Source organism: Diabrotica virgifera, chromosome 5, assembly GCF_917563875.1.
Source record: "Diabrotica virgifera virgifera chromosome 5, PGI_DIABVI_V3a".
Lineage (NCBI taxonomy): Eukaryota > Metazoa > Arthropoda > Insecta > Coleoptera > Chrysomelidae > Diabrotica > Diabrotica virgifera.
This window is the reverse complement of record NC_065447.1, coordinates 42,324,419-42,348,324: the sequence shown is the minus strand read 5'-3', so window position 1 is coordinate 42,348,324 and position 23,906 is coordinate 42,324,419. Positions and strand designations below refer to the sequence as shown.

At 32.1% G+C, this 23,906-nt stretch overlaps 1 protein-coding gene across 4 annotated transcripts in view; it reads left to right on the top strand.

Annotated features, from left to right (window-relative positions):
* LOC126885715 (mitochondrial amidoxime reducing component 2-like) overlaps window positions 1-23,906 on the top strand; it is a 68,523-nt gene that overhangs the window by 31,733 nt on the left and 12,884 nt on the right. For all 4 annotated transcript variants that reach the window (XM_050652444.1, XM_050652443.1, XM_050652441.1 and 1 more), the window contains 2 exons: window positions 4,123-4,321; window positions 21,465-21,751. In XM_050652444.1, coding sequence (XP_050508401.1) covers window positions 4,123-4,321; window positions 21,465-21,751 — 486 coding nt within the window. The remainder of the gene's footprint in view (window positions 1-4,122; window positions 4,322-21,464; window positions 21,752-23,906) is intronic.

The window sequence follows — 23,906 nt, the reverse complement described above, 5'->3', positions numbered from 1 at the left end:
CATAATCAGCTGTAACCGCTCGTACTTATCATTTCTAAGTATATGCCCCAAATATGCTGTTTTAATCCTTTTAATGGTCGTCAAAAGTTCTCTATCTCTTCCCATTCTGTACAAGACCGTTTCGTTCGTAATATTATGATCGGTCTAGGGTATTTTCAAAATTCTCCTAAAAAGCCACATCTCAAAAGCTACCAGCTTTCTCATTAAATCAACATTAACAGTCCAAGCTTCTGTACTATACAGAAGAATAGATAGGATACATCATTTTACCATCTGATATCGGATTTGTATATTGACCCTTTGGTTATTCAGAAATTCCCTCATCTTCAAAACGATGCTATATTCTTGATCGAATTTCTGATTTCGGATTTAGATATCGCGTAATCCACCCTCCTATGTATTTCATTTTATTCACTTGTTCAAAATCTTTATTTTTTATCTGGATCCTTGTCGTGACTTAGACAAAAGATACCGTTTGAATAATAAAAATCCAAATTTTATTTACTTTGTTTTCTTTTTTTTTTTGCTTGCTTTTGACGCCTGAAATCTAATTCTTAGCTTTACTAAGGGCCGGTTGTTCGAACGCTAATCAAAAATGATCATTATCAAATATTTAATTACTGTCACAACTGTCAATGTCAACTTTGATTGGGTTGCTGAAAACATAATTATTTATTACAATTATGAAATTAGTTAATCAATTATGTTAATAATTGTTATATTAATTGATTAACTAATCTCATAATTATAATCAATTATGTTTTCAGCAACCCAACCAAAGTTGACATTGATAGTTGTGACAGTAATTAAATATTTGATAGTGATCATTGTTGATTAGCATTCGAACAACCGGCCCTTATAATAAAACAAGTTTGATAAAATACATATAGTCCAAGTAATGAAGCTTAAAATAGGACAAAACCTCGCAATTTTTACAGAATGGATTGATTTGCTCGAAAATTTGAGAGTAAGTAGTGGATAGTCCAAGGATAAAAATCTATATGATGCCGAAAGGCGCTTTTACCATGAGGGTGGTTGCCACCCTATGTCGGGGGTGAAAATTTTTTATTATATTTTGACCGCAAAAGTTGGTAAAAACATTCATTCTAAGCAAAAAATGTTCTATACATTTTTTTGAAAAAATTAATAGTTTTCGATTTATTCGCTATCGAAAGTGTTAGTTTTATATTAAAAAAATTAATGTTTTTAATCAGTTTTCTGCCAATAACTCAAAAAGTTTTCGTTTTAGCAAAACAACTTTCCTTAACAAAAATGTACCTTTTGAAAAAATAAACAAAACCGTTTTTTTAAATTTTCTTTAAGGCCAATAGTAATCGAGCTATACTTTATTATATGTTAGCTCTTCTTCGTCAAATGCTAAATATTGTAGTTTCAAAGTCAAAAGACGGGAAAACTATGCATTTTTCGAGGATAACTTGTTTAAACTAATTTGAAGTATTTAAAAATATCTATCTCCAGAAATCAAACAAAGTCTTTAGCTCAAAAATTAAGTGGCTTATAATGAAAAGAATGTCAGACCCTATATTTTTCAGCGAAAAAGTGATTGAAAGCAAACCCCTAATCACCACCCTGAATAAAATTAGTCATTGACCTTATTTCGTCTTCTTTACTTATGTATTATTAATAGGTTTTAGAAGTTTAACTGGTTTAGAATGATTAGTTTTTAAAAAAAATGGAGTCAAAAGCAAATATCGAATTTTTGAAGTGTGGTAAAAAATTTCCTTTTCTTCAGAATAGAAAGATTATCATCATAGATACGAAAAAATATTTAAATATGAAATTGTAGCTTATTTAATTCCCAAGAACTTGGTTTGCAAAAATTTTTTCTAGATTAAAAATTGAGTGAGCTATTGACAATTAAATCTTGTAATAACATGCAAAAATCACCTTTACCAACCCTTTCAAAGTCACCACTTTTTGCGACTGAGGATTTTAAAAGAATTTAATATTAAGAGTCTTATAGATCTTATAAAAACCTACAAAATTATTTTTTAGCAAACTTTCTAAGATAAAAATTAAAAAGGTTACGGTTAAAAAATCAATATATTTTTTTGAGAAAAAAAAAAGAAATCCAATTGGAAGCATAATAATGTAAGTTAGCTTTGCTTTTAGTCATTGGCCTTATTCATTCTTCTTTATTTATGTATTATTAATAGATTCTAGAAGTTTTACTGGCTTAGAATGATTAGTTAAAAAAAACTGGAGTTAAAAGCGAATAACGACTTTTTGTAGTTTGGCAAAAATGCCATTTTCTTCAGAATAGAAAGATTACCATCAGATATACGAAAAAATGTTTTTATATGAAATTGTAGGATATTTAATTACCAAGAACTTGGTCCGAAAAAATTTTTTCTACGGCAAAAATTGAGTGAATGGTAAATGAGTATATATCAAAAAACATTGATTTCTTCTGTATAAAACTAACACTTTCGATAGCGAATAAATCGAAAAGTATTAATTTTATCAAAAAAATGTATAGAACATTTTTTGCTTAGAATGAATATTTTTATCAACTTTTGCAGTCAAAATATAATAAAAAATGTCCACCCCTAAGATGGGGTGGCAACCTCCCCCATGGTAAAAGCGCCTTTCGGCATCATATAGATTTTGATCCTTGAACTATCCACTACTTATTTTCAAATTTTCAAGCAAATCGATCCATTCTGTAAAAATTGCGAGGTTCCTGGACTAATATATAATAAGGTTTGTTCGAACCCGTCTCAAACACCATTCTTGAACGGTTACGAGTAATTCGTTACTGCGCATACTCATAAACGTTCTAGAACGGTATTTGTGACGAGTTGGAACAAACCTATTGAGTAGAGGCATTTCTGATGCTACTTTAAGAAAGAGCTTGATGCCTTCGAAATGTGGTGTTACAGATGCCCCTTAAGAATTTTACTGATGTATATTAGAATATCTGGATGATACTATATGATTAGTAGTGATATGGATGGATATAAAGCGTTATTCAGGGCAAAATATATGAAAAAAAGAGGACCAAAGAGGGGGACGAGCAATTTCTTGGCTCCAGAACCTGAGAAAATAGTTCAACCAGTCTACAAATCGGACCGTTCCGAATAGCTATCAGCTAAATAAGGTCAGCCATGTTAAAAGCCAACATTCAGAACGGCTAGGCAGCGTAATAAGAAGACCTCAAAAGAGGTCGCAGCCAGATAGGAAAGGAGCCCAGTCTCTTTTATTTTGAATACATAAATTCTAATTTGAGATATATGTCAAGAAATGTCCATATAAATGAAGGCTGTCTTACCTTCTTGGAGGTATAACCTTCTACACATCATAATACAGGGCAAGATCGCCGGAAGGAGAGGTCCAGGTCGAATAAGAACACCCGGGCTCCGAAATCTCCTGGAGTGGTATCAAGAGACCACCGCTAATCTGTTTAAAGCTGCCGTAAACAAAGTTATTATCGCCAATATGATCGCCAACATTCGATAATCGGACAGGGTACTGAAAGAAGAAGTCTTACTTTATGGTAAGCTTTTAGAAGTTATACTTCTTTAGGTGCGATTGGGAGTGAATTTTTATTATTCTGCGCGCATGCGCACACAGACAGTATAACATTAGTTGCTAAATGTTTTAAGTTATGTATGTGTTAGTCCAAAAAGGGTGTGGAAAGAATATATTAGTGTTTTTAGTAAATATATTTGTTATAATTTTTGTATCTTTGGATTTGTCTACCTCGGGAATAAGATAATAAGTAATATTTAAAGTATTTTTATACTTCACTTGGTCTATTTGACACTATGTCTGAGAAATCTTGTAGTCCGCACCCGCACAAACAAAAGTAGTATAACTCAGTGGTAGAGCGCTCGACTGGAGATCAAGAGGTCCCCGGTTCGAATCCGGGTATTTTCTATTTTTTTTTTAATTTTTGGTATTGTTTTAATAAACATTTTTGAACAGTAGTGCGTAAAAATTAGTTTAATCTATAAATTAAATATAAATAAACTGTTCGAAAGTATATTTATTTCGTTGAAATCATATAATAGAAGTATAACTTCTTACGTGTGTACAAAGTACACACACATTCTTTTTTTCTGTTTTTCTGTTACTAACCAAAATCTTTAATATTTTCAGACAATGTAAAGAATCGATATCTATATTAGATTGCGGTGACGAAGCTGCAGCTTGGTTTTCATCCTACCTTTTGGGAGAACCTTCCCCTTTTGGGTTTAGATTAGGATACAACAATGGATCTCATAAAAGAACTGAAGTAAAAGAATGCTATAGCTATTTAATTCAACATAACGATCGTGGATTGACAACAGAATCAACGGTAAAAGTCATAAAAACTAATGTATTTTAAGAGCGTAGCACAATGGTTCCAAATGCTGAAAACGTGGTCATAAGGGGAAAAAAAAGTCTCTATCTAGGGATTTTCATAGTTACAGTTGTTTTCTCATATTATCGTAGAGTCGTAATACGCAGGTATAAGGATCGAACTGGATGTATTCTGGTTCGTAACTCTGGAACAAGTGAGTCCTGTCCAAGGTTATTTTGGCAGGCAGAGAAAGTGAAAAAGAACTCGTATATTTAAAACGCTATAAAACGTTTTGTGGTTTATTAATTTTATTGCTGTAAAGCAGATTCTTCTTTCTTAAGTATGTAGTAATGTAAGGTGTAATTTAACTTAAGATTTAGTAATAATAAACGCCTTAAATTTGTTAATACGTAAATAGTGAAAATATACTTGAAATAATCAAAATTCTGTAAAGATACATCCAAAAAGTACAAAATTCTGCATAATTCTGCGACTAATGTTTACTAATCTTAAAATGTATAGTATTAAGATACATAATCACTTTGGTTTAGCTGCCTATAACTGCCTATGCGTTTATAGCTGTTGTTTGAATGAAAAAGTGGGAAATGACGTATATTACCTGATTCTGGCCACTGTTGAGTATGTATGTGCGGTTGTACATAAGTAATAGGTTCTGAATATTGTATTTCCTAAAGAAAATTATTTGTAATCAGCAAATTCAAAAGTCCCTTATAATATAAAATTTTACACAAATAAATATGCGTTTAAAATAAAATGTTCGAATTCCTTTCTGTCATATTGGATCCGCCGTTTTGTTTTAACAAAAAGTAATGTTAGATTTGTAATCAGCGACCTTCCACTACAAAATTTGACAAAAAATTTGCGTTTTGATTGATATTTTCAATTTCTTTCCGCCATGTTGGATCCGCCATTTTTTTTTTCAGAAAGAGTAATGTCAGATTCGTAATCAGCGATGCCAAAAACTCTTAAGAACGAAATTAATTCCAAAGTTTATAAACAATATACGTTTTTAAATGTTCATGACCACGTTTTCGGCATTTGGAACCACTGTGCGTAGGCGCAAAATTTCGAGTCATTTCTTTCCAAATGCATTTAATCCTGAGAAAACTAATAAATATTTTTTGAAAGTCTCTTAAAACTTCTATAATGTTTATTTTAATAAGTTACAGAGGTTAAAAAGAAGAGAAAATTAAGTGTGATTTTTAATTTCAAATATTTCATTCAAAAGAAACTTTGTGTTTACTCAAAGGACTTTCTGGCCTCGGTAATAATGTAATCTATCATTCTGAGTTTAAATTTTTCAAAAATATTTATTAGTTTTCTCAGGATTCGAAAAAAATGAATACATTTAAAACACATTGAAAATTTTGACAGGCGACATTTTGCGCCTTTCTTCTTTTACGCTCTTAGCAGATACTAAGTGACATAGGAATCCGAACAGCCATTATAAATTATCTTAGTTTAATATAATTTGTTACAGACACTTATATCGGTATACTTCGTTATTTTCTTCTTTCTTTGCTCTACAACGTAAAGTGAGTCTTGGTCGAACTTACTATTTTCCTCCACTTTTGCCGTTCTTATACAATAATCTCCCATTGATATACTCCCATCTTACGTAGATTACTAGTTACAGTATCCTTACATCTTTTCTTGGGTCTACCAACTAACCTTATGTCATGGGGCCTTTACCAGAAGATTGTATTTAGCAGTCTTTTATCATTCACTCTCAGTACATGTTCTGACCATTTTTAATTATTTTTCTTGATGTATCGTACTACGTTTTCGTCTCTATAGAGCACTTGGAGCCCAAGCTATGTCTTCGTCTCCAGTCTCCTGTTGTCTCGTCTTTACAAGGCCCAAAGGTCGTCCGGAGAATCTTCCTTTCCAAGACTAATAATTCTGTTGTTTCACGCTGGATAAGTTTCCAAGTCTCACTTCCTTAAGTTATAATTTATTTATTTTTTAACAAAATTATTATTAAATTCAAATACAGGGTGTTTCGTAAAGAATGGGCCATAGCTTAACCTTAGATTCCTGATCTTAAAATAGGTCGATTTAAGCTAACTTACCTTAGTACGAAAGTTGATAATAACCGAAATACAGGGTGTCAAAGTTAAACTTTTATTTTATTTATTCTTGAATATTTCCTGACAGGCATGGGATAACAACACGAGATTTGGTAAACGGGGGTTTTTTGAAACAAGAAATCTAAATTCGCCACCAAAAATGATGTATTACCCAGAGTGCGCCACACACGTCTTTCAGCGCTCATTTAATACCTTAAATTTTTTTATCCCCTCTACCTACTTTTTGAATCAAAACTTTTATTCTCTTTTTTACTTAAAAAAGTATACTACATTCATCTCGCCAGTGGCGCACCCAGAATTTTCCTCTAGGGGGGGTTGACTTGGGTGTGGTTCGGACAAATAATCCCTGAAAAAATCCCCACAAATTATAAAAAATCCCCGGACAAATAATCCCCGAGCAAAAAATCCCCACAAAAAATCCCGGACAAATAATCCTCACAAATTTTTTTCGACAAAATATCTCCACAAAAAATCCTCATGAAATATTTGCTTCCGAATAGTTCTCTAAAAGTTTTCCGGTGAACGCAATCGACTCTAATGTTTTTCAGCCTCAGTGCATAAGAGTTAAAGCAACGGCCATGAAACCGCTTTTCGGCACGACAACAATGATTAAGTAATTAAGATTAAGCATGAATTATTGTAATTTCGATTACCAAATTTCGAATTCCAATTACATGCCGAAAACTTCAAATTTTACATGGCAAACGAGTGTGTTTTTTCAAAAATTGTGGAAGATATGGGGAATGAGCTAAGGCTGTGGGAATCATGTTGTAATTATTCGCTTAAATCTTTTGCTCACTCTGCCTTGAATAACTAAATTCAAAACATTGTCTATTATCTGTGTGCAATCATGAAAAATTTTTGCGCTATTAAGAATGTTTAGCTTTGTTATGAAAACACAGAACACAGGTTTTTGACATATGTAGCTTTTGAAGCAGTGAATCGAAACTGATGACTAAATATTTTTCGTTATGTATTACTAAAAATTACTACCATACGCCGAAGAAATAGTTAGTGACTACCAGTGTGATTTCAGGCCCGAAGATCGATTGTTGATCAAATATTTACTATTAGACAAATCCTTGAAAGGATTGGGAGTATAATCAAGACGTGCATCAGATCTTTATAGATTTCAAACAGGCTTATGATTTAATTAATCATCCTACACTATGCAATGCAATGGTCAAGCTGGGCGTACCCAAGAAACTAATACTCCAGGGAAATAAGGCAAAAATATACCATGTTCGGGACACTTGAGCAGCCAGGTTGCAAATGGGTTTTTTGGGTACTATATACCTAATACATTATACATACAAAAATGCCCGTCACAGTTCGGACGAGAAATTTAGTTATTAACAAATAAGTGTCAAAAATGGCAGTTTTTTCGTTTAAATCGCTACGGGTAAAAATAGGGTAACTAAATATCTTACTTATACCATTATTCTCGTAGTAAATCAGCCAAGGTTTAAAATGGCAGTTTTTTGAATTTCGGTTCGATCATTTGTTGCTTTAGAAATTGCAAAATAAGACTAAAATTTCGAAAATAAAAAAATTGCTATAACTTTTTTGAAAATGACCTTAAGACTTTCATATTGCACGAAAAGTTGAGACAAACAGTCCATATAATGCACAAAAAATTTTAAGACGATTTGTCAATTAGTTGAAATTTTATTCAATTTGTTTATCCCAATGAGCTTTTTTTTCGCAATAATATTGTTCAGAAAATGGTAATGTAATAGCAATTCTGTGAAAACAACATGAAAGAAGAAAAGTCATGATTTCAAAGTATTTAAAAAAAATCATTAAAAAGTCATTTTTATCATTCCGAAAACATTTTATGAAAATTGGGTCATTTTTAGTTCATAAACAATTAGAATAACTTTGTTAATATTGACTGCAGATTAAAACTACTTTGGGATTTGAAAAGCTGGTATTTTTATACGAATTTTCAAAAACACACTTTTTGCCTAGGTTAATTACAGTCAAAGTTAGCCACTTTTTTTATTTAATTGACAGCTACTTTGTTTATAACAATTAAGCAACCCAACTAGCGCCATTTCGAAGTTGAAGGTATATAGTTTATGTGTAAAAGTTTAAGTAAACTTTAAACTTCAACAGAGTTGTTAATAAAGCTTTAAAATAACGTTCTAACGGAATCGATTTGTGGTTGGTGGAAATAAATTATTAAAATCCGTGCACTCAAAAAATGAAACTGATTCTTCAAACATATGCTGCGATTAATATCTCCAGAGCTTGTTGATGGATTTTGATCATAATTTTTTTAAATTGTATGTACTCGTAGTCTTGTAGAGTACGTTATGTACGTAAATCCCCACCTAACATTTCAAAATGTTAGGGTGAGTTCCCCTTATCACTCAGGGATATGAAAAATATATTACGACCGATTCTAAGACCTACCGAATATACATATATAATTTCATAATAAGCGGTCAAGCGATCTCGGAGGAGTATGACAACTAACACTGTGACAGGAGAATTTTATAGATGTAAATATATAGATGGGTATTAACAAATAGGGGTTGGTGATGGAAAAGTGTAAATTAAGGGTTGTATGTATTTTTTAATCATACATCATATAAAATTAAGATAGACAATTTTGTCCAAAAAAATTAAAAAAAATGTCAGGGGGGCAACACCCCTTATAACTTGGATATGAAAAAAGATTAAAACATATTCTGAGTCCCATAGGATATACTTGTAAAATTTCATAAAAATCGGCCAAGTTGTTTCGGAGTAGTATGGTAACTAACACTGTTACAGGTGAATTTTATGTATATTGAAGTAACTGTGAATTAAATAATAAAAGTGGCTAACTTTGACCGTAATTAACATAGGCAAAAAGTTTTTTTTTGAAAATTTGTGTAAAAATACCAACTTTTGAAATTCCAAGGTAAATTTACTCTACAGTCAATATTAACAAAGCTATTCAAATTGTTTTCAAGACAAAAATGACTCTATTTTAGTAAACTGTTTTCGTAGTGACAAAAATTACTTTTTAATGATTTTCTTCAATAATTTGAAAACAAGACTATTTTTCTTTTATGTGGTTTTCACAGAATTTCTATATAATTATTATTTTCTGAACAATAACATTACAAATAAAAGCTCTTTGGGATAAACAAATTCAATAAAATTTAAACTAATTGACGAATCGTCTTAAAAATTTTTGTGCAGTATATGGACTCTTTGACTCAACTTTTTGTGAAATATAAAAGTCGTAAGGTCACTTTCGCGAAAGTTATAGCAAATTTTTATTTTCGAAATTTTAGTTTTATTTTGCAATTTTCGAAGCAACAAATGATCGGACCAAAATAAAAAACTGCCGTTTTAAACATTGGCTCATCTACTAAAAGAAGAATACTATAAATAAGATATTTAATTATCCTATTTTTACCTGTAGCGATTTAAACGAAAAAACTGCCATTTTTGACCCTTATTTGTTAATAACTAAAATTCTCGTCGGAACTGTGACGGGCATTTTTGTATGTATAATGTATTAGGTATATAGTACCCAAAAAACCCATTTGCAACCTGGCTGCTCAAGTGTCCCGACAATAACCTTATTTCCCTGGAGTATAACTGCGGTAACGCAAATGTGTGTAAGTAACTTCTTTGCACAAGTTAGAAGAGGTGGGGAAATATCAAATGCTTTCCCCATTGTCCCCATTGTTGTTTAACCTAGCCTTAGAATATGCCATGCGAAAAATTTATCCAAAAATCAAATCAGACATAGCTGCTCGGGGAGAGGCCAGATGGGAGAAAGTCTGTAGGACGGCCTAGAAAAAGGTAGAAAGATGCTGTCAGAGAAGATCTGGAGAAAATGGGAGTGAGACAGTGGGAAATAGTGGCACAGGACCGACACATGGAAGGCAACAGTAAACCACTCGCAAGGATACTCGAAGAGTTATAACGCCATTGGTGATGATAATAACTAAATATTTTTGACGTTAAATTTACAAAAAGTAACAAGTTTTTTGAATTACAATCAAGATTATCGTTTTCAGGACCAGGAGTTCTCATCACGAATAGGCAATATTTTGTACAAAAGATTTAAGCGAATAATTACAACATGGTTCCCACAGCCTTAGCACATTCCCCATATCTTCCACGATTTTTGAAAAAACTCACTCGATTGTCATAAAATTTAAAGTTTTCGGCATAAAATTGAAATTCGAAATTTGGTAATCGAAATTACAATTCATGCTTAATCTTAATTGCTAATCATTATTGTCGTGCCGAAAAGAGGTTTCATGGCGATTGCTATAGCTCTCACGCACTGAGGCTGAAAAACATTTTTTTAGTCGATTGCATTAACGGGAAAATTTTTAGAGAACTATTCGGCAGGAAATACTTCTTGGGGATTATTTGTCCTAGCTTCGCTTGGGCACCGAAATTTTTTTGTATTGTTTCTGAAAGACAAGTTACATTTTCGTACTATTCTTTATATTTTTTATATGCCCTGGGAGGGGTTTTAACCCCCAAACCCCTCCCTGGGTGCGCCACTGCATCTCGCTAAACTCAACTGTTTTCGAGATAAACGTATTTTAAATCTGCGATACATCATGTTTTGCCTAATATCATTGTAGTTATGGTAGGGGAGCCCAAGCGGGGATTTTTGCAGTTACTCGAGCGCTTCAGATTATCATATGGGGAGAAACCTGGTACCCTGTAGATGTACCTCTACCATATATTGGCTCTTAACACAGGGGAGTTCGTTTAGGGAGGTCCGAAAAAAAAATCTATCTTTAAAAAAACTCGAAACTGTCAGATTAAGATTAGGTAAGTTAAGTACATGCAAAAGAGTGTATATTTAAAAAATCTGACGATTTGAGCTTGGCGTAAGGAAATGGGCGAGTCCCAAAGTTTCACAAAAAAAGCGAATATTTTGCGAAATGAATGACAGATCGAAAAACTAAAAAATATGTTCTCAATATTTTTTAAAAATCTATCGAATGATACCAAACACGAATTCCCACGGAGAGGGGTAGGGGGTAAATTTAATATTTTAAATACGAATCTTAGGATATTTCGCGAAATGAACATCATATCGAAAGACTGTAAAATACACTTATTCAATATTTTTAAAAAATCTATCGAATGGTACCAAACACGACCCCCCACGGAGGTGGGGTGGGCGGTTACTTTAAAATCTTAAATGGGAACCCTAATTTTTTATTGCAGATTTGGATTCCTTACGTAAAAATAAGTAACTTTTGTTCGAAATATTTTTTCGAATTATGGATAGATAGCGTTATAATCGGAAAAAACGATTGTTGGAAATGGAAAATTAAATTAAAAAATGGCAAGCGCCCACTAAAATGGAAAACTTTACTTAACTTTTTTTAGTTTTAGGACCTACTCTGCACAACCCAATAGGTCCCCAAAGCGCTCGAGTGAATGCACATTTAGCATACTTTGCTCTCCTACCATTACCTACACGAAAAATCAACTTGAAACCATAATAATTGTGCCTTCTCATATTTATGTCTATCTAATGCCATCCCCTCTTTGTGAACACACACACACATATTTATGTCATTGCATCGCAAATTGTACTTGACGAAATTTGCGATACATTTTTGGAAATTTTTATGGTTTTAAGTTATTTTTCACATACGTCAAAATAACTGTCAAAGTCATGTTCGTTTTTTGGAGTTCGTCCCAAAGAATTATTAAGTTTGGCATTTTTTTGGTACATTCCGGTCTTGTTTCCACGTGCACGTTCCACGAGTTTTAACAATAGTTTCTGTTTTGTGGTACTTGGTGGAAAACTAGAGTTTTGAAGACAGCTTTGTTGTACAGACAATGTCAGGTAACGGGGCGATCCTGGCCCGCCCTCGGTTAATTTAAATACTATTAATCTAATAAATAATAATGATAGTCAAATTAATGTTTCTTCAATGGATACAGTATCCTCAAATTTCGAAAAATATGACTTTGATAATAAATATCAACCAACGGATGCAGGTCCGTATCAGGTATTTTTGGAACATACCGATAATAATCTTGGTCGTCTTTTTCACATCAGGATTGGTTTTTATTTACAAGTAATTGAATTTAGAAATGATGTTATTGATATTCATTCTGTAAGTTTAAAACGTGTTAAGGTAGTTTTTAGAACATACAAAATCGCTAATTTATTAATTAATCAGGAAATACTAACAAAAAATAAGTTGATTGCTTATATTCCAAAATTTTTCACGCACAAAAGAGGCATAATACGCGGCGTTGATACCTTTTTTACTGAGGAATACTTGAAAAAAGCAATTAATTCTAAATGTCTCGAATTCATTATTTTTAAGACGAGTCGATAACTCTGAACTGATCCAAACAATCAATAGTATCAGAAGCAAGCAAATCCTGTAGTACTATCTATAAAAAATTTCTCTAATCTCACAGAAAATGTGTTGGAAATCCTCGTCTCACTAATTAATGATTCCTTCGAAAAGGTAAATTTCCAGAGTGCCTAAAGACAGCCATTATTATTCCTCTTCATAAGGGTGGTGAAAAATCTGATGCCTGCAACTATATAGACCTATTGCCTTACTACCGGTACTCTCCAAAATTATTGAGAGACTCATTAAAACTCGACTTATGTCCTTTATCGTTGATAACAATATTTTATCACAAAATCAGTTTGGCTTTTTAACTAATAAATGTACCACTAATGCCATGTTTTCTGTACTTCATGAGGTTTACCAAGCACTAAACAATAATCTTTATACTGCCACTGTTTTCTGTAACTATGCCAAAGCATTTGATTGTGTAAATCACGACATCTTGATTAAAAAACTAAATTTCTATGGAATTCGAGGTATTTCTTTGAATTGGTTCCAATCCTACTTAAATAATAGGAAACAACTAGTTAGAGTAAATGATACTGACTCTAGTCTCAAAAACATTATATGTGGAGTACCACAAGGTCCAGTATTGGGTCCTCTTCTGTTCCTTATCTTTATAAATGACATCACTAATTTAAAAATCAATGGGAAAATTTTTCTTTTTGCTGATGAATACCAGTATCACTTGGAGCAACTCAATTATTGCAACTCTTCATGCAACTATAACTTCTGATCTTCTTACGATAAAAACCTGGTCTAACTCTAATTTACTCCCTTTTAACATGGATAAAACACTAGCATTATCATATAAAAGAGCTCTTTAACATTTGCCTCTTAATAACAGCCAGATCAGTACCTACCGTTGATTCTGTAAAATTCTGTATTGCTATGCAATAAGATCTGTCTCAAGGAAACTCAATTTAGCATCTTCTAAAACAGGGGTCACCAATTAGCGGACCGCGGTCCGCATCCGGACCGTGAGCTAGTTTTGTGCGGACCGTCAATAAATTCAGAATATACCTAGTGTTTGGCCATTTTGAAAATGTTTGGTCATGAAATTGTGTACTATTTTTGGCTCATGTGTGCGAAGCCGCTTTATCAAGAATGAACTTAATTAAAAATCGGTAGAGATCTCATTTAACAGATGAATATCTCAAGTCCCTAATGAGAATTAGTTGCACTAAACTCACTCCAAACTTCAGACAGGTTGTACATAAAAAAATGTCATTTTTCTCTCTGATAATTTAATTTTGTAAAGAGTTTTCCCCCTTATTGTTTTACTTACTAATCATTAATTTTGAAATTAAGTAAGCTGTAATACAGTGTGTCCACGGATGGAGTGCCCAAGAAGAAAAACTTTTTTATTTTCAATTTTAGCGAAAAATGTAAATCTTTTTTCGCTAAAATTGAAAATAAAAAAGTTTTTCCTCTTGGGCACCCCAACCGTGGACACACTGTATAAAATTGTCATGTGCATTTTTTATGTTCATTTCCTCTCTACTATATGTTAATTAGGAGTACTTTTCAGATGTACATTTATTTAAAATTATTTTCAGATTTAATAAGTTTGCAACAAACACATTGCATTGAAACTAATGTAGAAAAGATGACATGTTAATTATAGTCCTGTCGCCAGGGGGGTACAACGGCCTCCTTAATTCAGATGGACTTACCCAAGTTTTTTTTATGTATTTTGACCCGTAGAACACGAATTTTTTGGGTAACAGTTGATCCGGATGTCGATAAGATTGTTATAAACAAAGAACTTGAGGAATTACATAGCAGCGATTTATCGCAAAACAAAACTTTTTTTGTATTTTTTGAGTGATTCTCAGCAAAAAATGGTCTTACAAGTTTTTTCGTAGGATGCATAGTTTTCGAAATAAACGCGGTTGAACTTTCAAAAAATCGAAAAAGTGCAATTTTTGAACCGGAATAACTTTTGATTAAAAAATAAAATTGCAATTCTACTTACTGCATTTGAAAGTTCAAGTCAAATTACATCGGTTTTGATTATTTGCATTGCTAAAAATTAAGTTTTTATTTGTCAAACAAAGCTATAAATACATAGTGTTTCCCGTGCCAAATGCATGTGTTTTAATGTACTTAATATACGTAGAAATTCTGTATGCGCGCCTACTCGTTCGATTTCAAATTAGAAATGCATTGAAAACACCATTCAATCACTATGTGTTTATAGCTTTGTTTAACAATAAAAAAATTATTTTTTAGCAACGAAAATATTCAAAGCCGATAGATTTGACTTGAACTTTCAAATGCAGTAAGCAGAATTGCTATTTTATTTTTCAATCAAAAGTTATTCGGGTTCAAAAATTGCAATTTTTCGATTTTTTAAAAGTTCAACCTCGTTTATATCGAAAACTATGCATCCTACGAAAAAACTTGTAAAACATTTTTTGCTTAGAATGACTCAAAGTATAGAAAAAAATGCTTTGTTTTGCGAAAAATCGCTGTTATGTGATTCCTCCAGTTCTTTGTTTATAACAATCTTATCGACATCCGGATCGACTGTTACCCAAAAAGTTCGTGTTCTACGGATCAAAATACATAAAGAAAACTTGGGTAAGTCCATCTGAATTAAGGAGGCCGTTGTACCACTACTGGCGACAGGACTATTAGCATTTTGTATTATGATTATTTATTTTAAATTCCTCAGTTTCCTTTCCACAAAATTGAAGATGTGTAAAAACTTCATTAGCATTCAAAATATAAATTCCTAATTTTTAAAATATTCTCAGTAACAATTTACAATACTTCTGTTTTCAAAACATACTGATAATAACATCAATGAATACACAATGAATTTATATTTTATTTATTGTACCAGGAAAACTTACAGAAAAGTATACAGTAACCAAAAAACAATCAGATATTATTAGTTTTCCTTTCCTTCTTGGTCCATGTGTGAGGCCACTTTCGTATGAAAAATGTTTCCGTCTGGATTTCTTTGCGAATTTAAACACATCAGAAGGGTGCCGGGTGAAACAATTTTTTAAGCAAATTCAAAATTACTTTTTTGTCTCGAAAAATGGATTTTTAGGTTTCTTTCGTAAACAATAAAGGTCTCTTGTCATATTTCTGAAAAGTTGATAGTTTTCGAGTTATAGGCGATTTAAAATCTGAAAAATGCGAAAATATGCATTTGCGATGCTTGAAAACCCTTAAGTTTTAATGAAATAACAGATCTTTTTTATTTAAGATGACCCAAAAATGCTAAAAACATATTTTCGCGGGCAAAAAAGGTGATGTTTTGAATTTGTTAAAAAAAATATTAAACAGTTTCTGCCTAAAAATTTCGCCCGGCACCCTTCTGATTTGTTTATAGAGGGATATTTTTTAACAAGAATCAACAAAGAAACCGCATCAGAACAGTCAGACACAGGCAGCATAAATCCGGACCGCGGAAGTGTCATATGTTTTCGAAACGGACCCTCAGAACTAATTGGTGACCCCTGTTCTAAAATAACATATTTTTCCTTGTTCGAGTCTCATCTTCGATATGGTCTTCCTTTTTGGGGTTCTAGTACAGCTGCTCAATTTGAGGTTATTTTTAAATTGCAAACAAAAACAATAAGTTATCTGTTTGTCCTCAGAAGATCTACACATGGCAGAAGTTAACACGGAACGGAAAGAAAGATCACGGAATTTTAACACTTCCATCTTTTTATATTCTAGAAACTGTTTGTCTCATGTCTTTCCAGCAAGGCCCAATCATCGTTACTCCATCAGAAATTCAATCTTTGATATTTATTTACCAATCCCATCCACTGACTTATTAAAGAAATCTATATTATATTCCGCAAAAAAACTTTACAACCATCTCCCGTTACAACTTAAATCTGCAGCATCTTTCCCAAAGTTCCGTAAAATGACAAAAGCCTATCTATCTAAAATATTCTAAAAGACTATATCATTCAATAGAAGAATTTCTTAATGAATATCTAAGAAAATTGGGTTTCATACGCAGTCGCTTAAACTTGTAAGTTCCTAATGCCTTATATTTTATTTGTTGTAAGTATGTTCAATTTGCAATTTATATAAATTTTGCAATAAATTGTTTTTGTCTTTGTTTTTATAGCTTATATACTGTATATTGACGATTTATCTAATTTTAGTAAATTGTAGTTGTTATTGGTGATTGATATTATTTTTCTTTTGACTGTATGTAAGCTTTTCCCATAAAATTGTAAAAATTTTCAGTGACAATAAAGCATATTTCTATTCTATTCTGAAGGCCGGAATGGGACGTTTCATCGCCGCCGGTTCATCGCCGCCGTTTCGATGCCGCCGGTTCGTCGCCAGTTCATTTCATCGCCGGCCGTTTCATCGCCGGCCGTTTCATCGCCGGCCGTTTCATCGCCAGTTAGTCAGTTGATCTTGTATTATGGGAGATGACACGACACGACGTTAAATTCAGTTCAAAACTTATGACAAATAAATAGATAAAAAATATTATTATATTAATTTACTGTTCTATTTCTACTTCCCCTAAATTTGATACTAAACAGTATTAAATTTGTAGTGTTAAATTATATTTTATATTATAAAAGTTTAAAAGTCTATTAAAAGATTAAGTATGGCAACGGGAATGGTCATAACTTGCATTTCCTAGAATTCCTAATTAACACTAAAAATAAATAATAAATGTAACTGTCGAAAATTGGTCGAAAATTCGGAAATATATCAGTTAGCGATTAACTGACTGTAATCTCCCATAATACAAATCTGTAATATTTGTCGTGTAATCTCCCATAATACAAAATTAACTAACTCTGGCGATGAATCGGCCGGCGATGAACTGGCGGCATCGAAACGGCGGCGATGAACTGGCGGCGATGAAACGTCCTAGACCCCTGAAGGCTGTATGACACTATGCATTTTCTTGTATCATTTCTAATATCGTTTTTGATATTAGAAAGTAATATACATTTTCTTGTATCGTTTCTTGTACGTACATTTGTGCCCTGTATGACACTATGCAAGTTCTTGTATCGAAAACTGTATGTAATTCGGCACGTGATTGGTCGAAATTTTGTTTGTCACCCTGTGTCACGTTACATTGGTATGGTTTGGTATGATAGTACTGCGTCTACAGCTGATTTTAAGGATTTTATAAAATTTATAAACTTTTAAAAACTTATAAATTTAACATTTTAATGTTAACCAGAATTTTTACGTTGACTGTTTGAGGTTGATTATTTGTGTTTTTATTTTGTTTTGATATTTGTGCTAAAATATTGTATTTTGCTCTATTAAAAAATTATGCAACATGAAGTTTAAACTTTGCTAGGAGCTAAATTTAATATAGATATGGTTATTAGTAGAAAAGTAGTAAATATTAAGTATCAATAAAAAATTTATAAATAATACCTACAAAAACATAAATAAATTCATCAAGATCATATGATCCCATTTTCAGCCGCCATTATGACATTTAGATGTTTTACCAGCAGGTTTTACGTTTTTGCTCTTTTCGCAGAAATTGGCGCAGTTCTTGTACAAGAATCTGTGTCTGACACAAATTCTTGTATCGTTTCTGATATCGTTTCTTGTATCTGTGTATGATACTATGCATTTTTTTGACATATCAGAAACGATATTAGAAATGGTACAAGAAAATGCATAGTGTCATACAGCCTTAAGTCATGCGTTTAGGAGTTCCATAAAAGAATTATCTAAAAAGAAGCTAAGTAAATGCCGTCGTTGGTGGATGCAAGCATGGTTATTAAGAAAACACGCCTAGGAGCCGCTTTTGGTGGATTGTTTTATCTTTGTTAACTCGCAAGTATAAGGAATACGCATACGTTTAATTTCCAATTCTATGTCTTCTTCGGTTATATCACTAATGTTCAAATCTTCAATTAGCGATTTAATAGCATTTCCACGACAATCTCGGTTTTTGACAATTTCAAATTATACTGTTCGTTCAAATACGGCTCTTTCCCGAAAGTGGCGCGCACGACTGACTGTAAAAGTGAATCGTTCAATGTTCAATTCTTGTATTTTAGACGTTAATTTCTGGTTCAACCGCGATGAAGATTAAACGCCAGCAGTTAAAATATTCAGCATGTTCAATTTAATCAATGAGATTTGAAAGATAACATTCACTGACAGAAATCAAAGTCACAATTGCAAAAGCACGTTCTAATTTTATGAAAATGAAAAAGGTCCTATGTAGCAAAGATTTAACATTAGCTCTTAAAGTACGCCTAACAAAATGTTACGTATACAGTGTACTATACTATGGAGTGGAATCATGGACGTTAAATGTAGAGACAATGAGATGACTTAACGCCTTTGAAATGTGGACCTATAGAAGAATTATGAGGGTTTCCTGGGTAGATAGAGTTACGAACAATGAAGTACTGAGAAGAATAGGTAAAGAGAAGGAAGTTAAACTTACAATTAAATAAAGAAAGCTACAGTATCTCGGACATGTGATGGGGGCGAGAAGTATGGCATCCTGCGACTCATAATGCAAGGAAAGATAGATGGCAGAAGAAGCATCGGAAGAAGACGAATTTCATGGCTGAAGAACCTGAGAGAATGGTTTGGATGCAGCTCAAAACAACTATTTAGAGCTACTACCTCAAAAATTAAAATAGCTATTATGATTGCCAACCTTCGTAGCGGAGATGGCACCTGAAGAAGAAGAATATTCAATGACATTGAATGATTCACTTTTATGTTTACATGGATCAACTTGGTTGCTTCATCCAAATTGAAAGGCGTATTTGAACCGTTAGTCCATTCTTTCACGGTTTTTGCTCTAAATTTTTGACATGAAATTTGGCATACGTATAGCTTGCATGTCAAAGAAAAAAAGTGATATTGTGCCGATGTCTGCTTTTGTCCTGGGGGTGACTTTCACCACCTTTTGGGGGTGAAAAAATATATGTCCAAAATAAGTCCGGAAATGGGTAAACTGACTAATTTTAAGTAACTTTTGTTCTATAGAGCTTTTCGCCAAGTCAACACTTTTCGAGTTACTTGCGAGTGAATATGTTCATTTTTCAACAAAATAACCACATTTTTAGACGGTTTTTCGAAAATAACTGAAAAAGTAAGTATTTTGTCTAAAAAATAGCAAAAATATAGCTTATAAAAAAGTAAAAAAAAAATGGTGTACGTGTTAGGTCTCTGGATCTCGTAGAACCAGAGTTATAGCCAAAGAAAAATAGATTCATATTCACCAAATTTCAAATGTAATATTTCGACGTGAAGTATCCAAAAAAATAAGCACTTTTTGGGGAAAACCCATTATAACTTTTTTAAAGTGTTTAAACAAAGATTTATTTCTGTTTTTACAAAAAGTTTGTAGCATTAAATTTAAGCAAGTTACGCTCAAAATAAAGTTGGTCCCTTTTGTTTTTGCAAAAAAAAAATCGGGAAGACCACCCCCTAATTAGCAACTTAAATGAAATTAATCGTTACCGCTCCACAAATTATTTTACTTATGTTGTGTTTATATGATCTGTAAGTTACATCGATTCAAAGTGCTTATTTTTGAAAAAAATTTGGTTTCAAAATAAAATTTTTAAAAACTTAAATTTTGAAAAATATGCCTTTTTTCAAAATAACTTAAAAATTGTTAGAGGTACCAAAAATCTCAAAAAACAAAAAAAAGTCAGATTTGCTTTTCTGAATATCACGTATGTTTTTGCTTTTCTGTTAGACAAAAATTGATTAAGATTTGGTGTTTCTAAATTTGCATACATTCGTGATCAGTGACTCGTTCAACCCATTTTAACTACAGCCCTTTCAATAATAACGGCTTTGAACCGATGAAACTTACAGATCATATAAACAATATATACACGAGTCAAGAAACTTGTGAAGTCGTAACGATTAAGTTCATTTAAGATACTAATTAGGGGGTGATTTTCTCGATTTTTTTACCAAAACCAAAAGGGACTAACTTTATTTTGAGCGTAACTTGTTTAATTTTGATGCTAGAAATTTTTTTTATAAAACAAAAATGAAGCTTTTTTTAAACACTTTAAATAAGTTGTAATGAGTTTTCCCCGAAATGTGCTTCATTTTTTTTATTTCACGGTAAAGTATTCCATTTGGAATTTGACGAATATGAACCTATTTTTCATTAGCTATAACTCTGTTTCTACTAGGTGGAGAGACGTGATATATACACCATTTTTTAAAAATTTTTACAGGCTATATTTTTGCTAAGAATTTTTTTTTCGACAAAATACTTACTATTTGAGTTATTTGCGAAAAACTGTCTAAAAGCGTGCTTATTTTGTTGAAAAAATGAACATATTCACTGCCAAATAACTCGAAAAGAATTGACTTGGTGAAAAAACACTATAGAACAAAAGTTACTTAAAATTAGCCAGTTTATCCATTTCCTGACTTTCTTTGGACGAATATTTTTTCACCCCCAACAGGGGGTGAAAACCACCCCCAGGGCAAAAGCACATAACGGCACAATATCACTTTTTTTCTTTGACTTGTTAGCTATGTGTATGCCAAATTTCATGTCAATCCAAGCGGTTCTTTAAAATTTAGAGATTTTGCAATATTTTACCGTTAAAGAACGGACTACGTGTAATTTCGCCTTTAGCGATCATCATTGCGAAGGAAGGTGATCGCCAACTCTCGATCTTCTGCAATGTGGAATATTTATTTACCATTTTTTATTTTTAGGGTTTAAATGCAGATCTTTGCGCTTTACATCTTATAAGTGCATCGTCTGTTCAAGATATCACTAAAAGAACAGGCATCCCAGAAATAAATGAAGATTCTTTCAGGCCGAACCTAGTTGTAGAAGACCAGTTCTTGGAAGCATTCGCGGAGGATAATTGGGAGTACATTCGAATAGGAGAAGTTATATTAAAAAGCGTTTTAGAATGTACTAGGTGTATTATGACCTGTATTGATATGGAGACTGGTATTAGAAGAAGAGATAGGGAGCCATTAAAAACTATGGAAAGGTAAAAAAATTCTTAGTACAGTCGACTCTCGTTAATTCGAAACTCGAGGGACTCTTAACATATTAGGAATTATTGAGTGTTTGAAATATCACACGGCTCGAAATTTGTGAGAGAAAATAAATCTTCGAATTATTAAGTGTTGATCAATTATTATTTATTAACTGCTATTCTATAACGATGACAAACGTTTAGAGATACATTCGTGTACATATATGTATTTATTCATAATGTGAACTAATCAATCTTTCGAAAGAACTGTATTATACTGGTTTGCTTCAAAGCACATTGCTGCTGCTCGGAGTTCTCAATAATTTCTTTAAGAGAAAAAAAGTACCTTAAATGCTTTTTCATCACTTTCGTTTTGTAGACAGAATGTTTGTAAGGTACCGAATGAGGATCTTGCTTCCTTAACTAACACCTCTGCCAAAGGTTGTTATGTATCGTACTCATCTTCATCGTTACTTTTTTCATTCGTATCTTAGTGGAGTCAATGAAGGTGGATATGAGTTATTACCTCAGATTTCGTTGAACCTCCATCGATTTTCATAAAAATTGGTGAGTGGTTAAAGGATACCTCAAGAAATAAAGGTGACATAGTGCCAACTTGCGCTTTTTGCATTTTAGGGGTGAAATACACCCCTTTTTTAAAAATTATTTTTTAGATTTCTGAAAGTGCAGTCATTGTAAGTTTTCACTTCCTATTTTGTTGAACCTTCATCGATTTTCATGAAAATCGGTAAGTAGTTAGAGGACACCTCAAGCAATAAAAGATATATAGCATCAACTTGCGATTTTGCATTTTAGGGGTGTAGTACACCCCTACTTTTTAAATTGTAAAAAATGCAGATTTCCGCATTATGGCGCAAGTAATCTCGTTTAATTAAGAAAAATAAATATTTTTTTATATTTATGTGCATGAATTACATTTTTTTTAATTTTTAAAACCTTATAGCAACCAAAAATCCGAAAATTAACAAGTCGAAAATCACGAAAACCTTATTCTTCTATATTTCTGAAAGTGTAGTCACTGAATGTTTTCACCCACGATTTCTTTGAACCTTCATCGATTTTCATGAAAATTGTTGATTAGTTAGAGGATACTTCAAAAAACAAAAGTGATATGGCACCAAGTTGCGCTTTCTGCATTTTAGGGGTGAAATCCACCTTTTTTTTAATGATATAAATGCAGATTTCAGCATTCTGGCCCAAGCAATCTCGTTTAATTAAGTAAAATAAATATTTTTTTACATTTATGTGCATGATTTATAATTTTTATTAATTTTTTAAATCTTATAGCAACCAAAAATCAGAAAATTAGCAAATCGACAATCACGAAAAAAATTAATCTTTTATATTTCCAAAAAGGCAGTCACTGAAGGTTTTCACCCCTGATTTCGTTGAACCTCCATCAATTTTCATGAAAATTGGTAAGTAGTTAGAGGATACCTCAAGAAAAAAAAATGATGTGGTACCAACTTGCGCTTTTATCCTGGGGGTGGATGTTACCCCTTCTCATGGGTGAACACTATTTTATTAAAAATAACCCCATAATTAGATAGAGGAGTAAATTCTAAGCAAACTTTCTTTTATCAAGTTTATAAATTTTTTATTTAAATAATATTTCATAATTTAATAAAATATTATTGGTACAGTAAAACCTGACAATAACGGCCACTAAAAATAGAAAACAATTGGCCGTTATAGAAATGTGGCCGCTAATGCTAGGTTTCCTTTTCCACAAATACATAAAATATAATTGAAAATTTATTTATTTTAGTAATTAAAGCAAATCTAATTAAATATAATTCTACAAACAAACCGAACATACTAAAACTAAATTCAATTTACTACAATATAAAACAATATCTATACGAAAAAACAACTACAAGAAAAACAGAATTTTTGTTTGTTTTACATTTTTTTAGATAAACGAAACATACTAAAACTAATTTAACATAGGTAATACATAATATAAAACAACATACTATAGCTACTACGAAAAATACGCTTATCACTAAAGTATCGTCGTGCTTCCATGCTATATTCAACAAAACCAACTTGGTAGGGCCTTTAATTAGATATCGCAAATCACTTTGGCTGATTTTGTCTGCATATGTATTATGTTTGAGGAATGCCTTTTTTTTGTGAGACTGGA